Consider the following 2,529-nt stretch of genomic DNA (forward strand, 5'->3'; position numbering starts at 1 on the left):
GAATGAATGAAAACGTAAATATTCTGTAAACATTCATTAAAATAACAATTAAAATAAAAATATGAGATGTACTTAAAAATTGATAAAAAAAGTATCCTCAATAATGTTGTTTACAGTAGATGGACCCCCAGCAAGTTTTCAGAAGCAGTTAATCACAGGGGAGGTGATTGCCCATCCTTCTCCCAGCTGGTGGCCTCTGAGGTATTTTAGCACAGATTATTGTCACTAGGCCACTAGAGCTCCTTTCATCAATATTAAATCTATTATTTCCTGTATTGTGAGAATGTTTCCCAAGCTTCTCTTTCAAAAACCTCAAAGCACCATCCAAAACCCCCAAAGGCCTGCTAGTGTCAGGGTTTGTGCAAAGCGTGAAGCACATGCCTCACACCCAAACCTGGTAAGCCAGTTAAAAAAATGTTAAAGTCAAATTTCCAATACTACATATGTTTGTTTTGATAAAAAAAAAGGTATTAATCAAAACAGCAAATATTAGCACTTTAAAAGAAAACAAATTTTTTGGTTAATCCCTTTTAGAACTCATGCTGTCCCTGGATTCAACTCACAGAGAAATTCCCCATCTAAATAAGTTTCTTTAAACATGTACACACATCAAGATCACATTCTATTACTTTAGCCTCCTTTCTCCCCACCTATCCTACTACTGTTTCCCCATCATCCATACTATTTTAAATCAGATTATCTCAGTATAGGTCGCTAATATACGTTGTTGATGTGTACTGCAAGTTGGAACTGATGCATTATCTGTCCCTCCCTGTGTTTTCAGAGATAGTAAATCTCATGAGACCAGACTGATCATCTTTCTCCTAAGATGCAGATGGTGGGCTTGAACCAAGTGCCTTAGTGTTGACAGCATAACTCCTTATTACTAATCCCCCAGTGCTCCCATCTAACATAATGGCTGAGTTTTAGTCACTGTTTCATAATTTATTGCATCAATTCTCACACAACCCTAAAAAGTAAGCTGTTCTTTTTATCCATTTAGAGATGAGAAGGGAGCTCTGGTGGCAGCATCAGTAGGAACTGAGCTGCTAATCCAAAGCTGTATTTCTCTCTTCAGTGGTTCAAATCCACCTGTGACTCCTCAGAAGAAAGACGGCATCTAATCCTTAGTGATTCAGTTTGGAAATCAATGGAGGATCAGCTACAGGTTGTGACTCATTTCAAGTCAACAGCAATGAGTTTATAGATGAGAAAGCTGATGCACAGAGGAATTAAAAAAGAACCAGCAGCCAAAATCCTCCCCTAGGGCCATCTAGTAAGAGATAACTCTAGACTTGAACCCGGAAACCTGGACACTAAAACCAACACCTCTAATTAAACCTGATGTACCTTGCAAAAACTCCAAGCATTTCTACAGTGGTCAAATGATTGAAAACCCTACATTTCACTCATATGTCTCAAATCAAATGGCCCCATAAAGTTCAGGGTCCATGAACTACTGACTTGTATGGCCATGTGTCCTCTTCTGGGGGAGGCCTGTCCAAGACTTGTTCCTGGGTGTAAAAACAGACAGAGGCCTAGACAAGCAAGAGTTCCCCTGTATTTCTCATTAATTGTCTCTCCCTTTTTTCTCCTAGCTGAGCCTAAGCTAATTGTGTACCCTTCAAAGACTGAGCCCCTGCAGCACCACAACCTCCTGGTGTGCTCTGTGAGTGGTTTCTATCCAGGACACATTGAAGTCAAATGGTTCCGGAATGGCCAGGAAGAGGAGGCTGGGGTTGTGTCCACAGGCCTGGTCCGCAATGGAGACTGGACCTTCCAGATGCTGGTGATGCTTGAAGCTGTTCCTCAGAGTGGAGAGGTTTACTCCTGCCAAGTGGAGCACCCGAGCCTGGAGAGCCCTGTCACCGTGGAATGGAGTGAGCAGTCATCTCATCTCATCAATTCCTCAGTCACCAAGCAGGGGGACTTGACTTATCCCTGAGGGCCAGGTCCTCCTCTTCCCACACTAGGTTTTCATTGGCTGTATATTCTCCTCTGCTTCAGCTCAAGTCACAGAGAGTAGTTCTGTGATAATATCCACAAATGCCTATTCCTTGTGGAGACAATGATGCCCTTTGAGTCAGGAGAAAATTTGCCTTTATTTGGAATCCTTTCATGACAGCACAGGTCATGGTCATGTTCTTCACTCTGGGGAGAGTTTCTCTCTGTGGAGCTGGATTTCTGTTTCCAGTACTTTGCATTCTAGAGATTTTCACTGTGATCTAAGAGAGGAACATCTTCTATAATGTTGGTCCTTACTGGCCTGAAGGAATGCAATCTCAGCTCTGCTTTTTATTAACTCTATCACAAGCTTCTGACCTCCCTGAGTCTCAGACCTGACCTGAGCTGTGATGAGCGCAATGACCACACCTCCAACCTACTCAGTGTGATTTCTTTTTGTATTTTTTTATTATTATTAAGTTTTATTAGTTTCAATGAACATTCACAGGGATTCTGGGCTTTCACTCCTTCATTGCCGCACCATTCTCTCCACCCTCCTCCCCAGTTTGTTCTTCTTCCCCGCCA

General features: G+C 42.1%; 1 protein-coding gene across 1 annotated transcript in view; it reads left to right on the plus strand.

Moving 5' to 3' along the window:
- LOC102854204 (DLA class II histocompatibility antigen, DR-1 beta chain-like) overlaps window positions 1-2,529 on the plus strand; it is a 58,229-nt gene that overhangs the window by 28,359 nt on the left and 27,341 nt on the right. Inside the window, exon 3 of the mRNA XM_006882178.1 lies at window positions 1,599-1,880. Within this exon, the coding sequence (XP_006882240.1) occupies window positions 1,599-1,880 (282 nt within the window). The remainder of the gene's footprint in view (window positions 1-1,598; window positions 1,881-2,529) is intronic.

This window comes from Elephantulus edwardii, unplaced genomic scaffold, assembly GCF_000299155.1.
Source record: "Elephantulus edwardii isolate Elephantulus edwardi_28Jun2011 unplaced genomic scaffold, EleEdw1.0 scaffold00017, whole genome shotgun sequence".
Lineage (NCBI taxonomy): Eukaryota > Metazoa > Chordata > Mammalia > Macroscelidea > Macroscelididae > Elephantulus > Elephantulus edwardii.